This window comes from Jaculus jaculus, chromosome 18, assembly GCF_020740685.1.
Source record: "Jaculus jaculus isolate mJacJac1 chromosome 18, mJacJac1.mat.Y.cur, whole genome shotgun sequence".
Lineage (NCBI taxonomy): Eukaryota > Metazoa > Chordata > Mammalia > Rodentia > Dipodidae > Jaculus > Jaculus jaculus.
Genome location: NC_059119.1, coordinates 37,941,963 through 37,943,914, shown reverse-complemented (window position 1 = coordinate 37,943,914; position 1,952 = coordinate 37,941,963). Strand labels below are relative to the sequence as shown.

The 1,952-nt window shown below is 50.2% G+C and overlaps 1 protein-coding gene across 1 annotated transcript; it reads right to left on the bottom strand.

Annotated features, from left to right (window-relative positions):
* Nucleotides 1–692: 692 nt before the first annotated feature.
* LOC101607045 (transmembrane protein 203) lies at nt 693–1,187 on the bottom strand. The gene has a single exon (XM_012952274.2). It carries the CDS (start codon nt 1,185–1,187, stop codon nt 792–794), a length of 396 nt encoding a protein of 131 aa, XP_012807728.2. The 3' UTR covers nt 693–791.
* Nucleotides 1,188–1,952: the final 765 nt, after the last annotated feature.

Genomic DNA, 1,952 nt, shown 5'->3' with positions numbered 1-1,952 from the left:
AAGTGCTCTTCTGTGGTACCTTAGGCCAACAAGCCTGGGCTGTTCACAAGCTCTTTTTTGTGGCCTCCATGTCCACTGGCATCACAGTAGCTGTTCCTGGGTTTGGTCCCTTAGGGAGGGAGGCCTGTCTGTCTGAGATGTATGTGCTAATGGTGCCTGCCAAAAGATGGGAGAAAAGACCGTAAAACTGCAGCCTGCTGTGACAGGAAACCAAGCAATGAATGCCTTGAGACCAGTTCTTTCCTCATTTTAACATTCTGCTGTCTATTCCTAGACTGTAATGGAAAAGGGGCTATTCTCCTGCATGGCTCAAGAGTGGAGGTACAAGCCCTGTTACATTTTCATAGCTCAGAGAATTCTGTCCTGGACGGTAAGCTCTCAGCTAAGTGCTGCTGGCTGGACAAGCCTCTTTGTAAAGGAGCACATCCCCAGAATTCATGGAAAATACTCAGTGCTATCAAGACATTTTACTTATATACAGTTTCCAACTGTCAGAGGACTTGGTACTGTCGGGCTGGTGCCTCCTCAGGCGCTCAATTCAGGATAGTAACTCACAGCATGAATAACAAGAAATATATATATTTCAAGGATCAAGGCTGCACTTTTCTAAATCTTGCTAAGGAAATAATCTCAGTCATGACTGAGATACAGAAAACTGGACACTCAACTGGACACAAGCAGTAACTGCCTTTGGATCAAGACCTCTCCTCCGATGTGGCTTGGTCTGGGCCAGGACTGGAAGCTTCGGCACTTCAGCTATGCAGTGCCCCCTCTCTGGCCCCTGCACGAGGCTAGTTCACGCGACAAGCACGGATCATGAGCAGGAGAATGAAGACGGGAGACATGATCAGGCCGAACCAGAGCTCTCGAGTCTGCTCCACCAGCTTCTGACACAGCAGCATCTCAAAAACGAACTTGAGGCTAAGCACCGTGAGGACCCAGAACACAGCCAGCCGCTTCTCCCCGTCTTGGAAGAGACGCACAGACACGATAGTGGTGAAGTAGGCACTGAGCCCTACAGCGGCAAAGAAGGGCACGAACACGTTCCACCAGGAGAGGCCCGGGGCCAAGCCGTCCACCCGCAGTGCCGGCAACACCAAGAATACCAACAAAGCCAGCAGGTGCACGAAGATCTCCAAGGTGGCGAAACCCAACCACTGCACGAGCTCCCGCAGCGAGAAGAGCATTGCGCCAGAGGAGCGCCGGCCAGCGCCTGGCCTACAGCCCCCGCTTGGGGCCGCGTTGCCTCCGCCAGCGGCCCAGGATGGCGCCTGCCTTCGCAGCTGCGCGAGTGAGGGAATGAGCCGCCCTACCCGCTCTGGTCCCGGCTCCTGCGCTCCGCCCCGTCCCAGGCCCGGGACCCAGCACTGGCCACCAGCGGACGCCCGCTGCGCCCTGATGCCATGCCCCGCCATCGCGACCTGAGCGCATCAATTCTGATTTCTTATTATTTAATTTTTTGAGTTCTTTGTATATCCTAGATATTAATCTTCTATCAGATGTATAGCTGGCAAAGATTTTCTCCCATTCTGTAGGTTGTTTCTTTGCTCTATTCACAGTGTCTTCTGCCGTACAAAAGCTTTGTAATTTCATGAGGTCTAAGCAGTTAACATGTTGTTTTATTGCCTGAGCAATTGGGGTTATATTCAGAAAGTCCTTGTCAAGACCAGTATGTTGAAGGGTATCCCCTGCTTCTTCCTCTAGCGGTTTTGGAGTATCAGATCTGATTTGACCCAGTTAGACTTAATTATTGTGCATGGAGAGAGATAAGGAACTATTTTCATCCTTCTACAGATACATATTCAGCTTTTCCAGCACCGTTTGCTAAAGAGAGGCTGTCAATTCTCCAATGAATATTTTTGGCATTTTCGTCAAAGATTAGGTGGCTAGAACTACCCAGACTTACATCTGAATCGTCTATTCTGTTCAATTGATGTACATATCTGCTTTTG

Coding starts and splice junctions, on each gene's coding strand:
- LOC101607045 (XM_012952274.2), bottom strand. CDS start 1,187: ATGCTCTTCTCGCTGCGGGAGCTCGTGCAGTGGTTGGGTTTCGCCACC.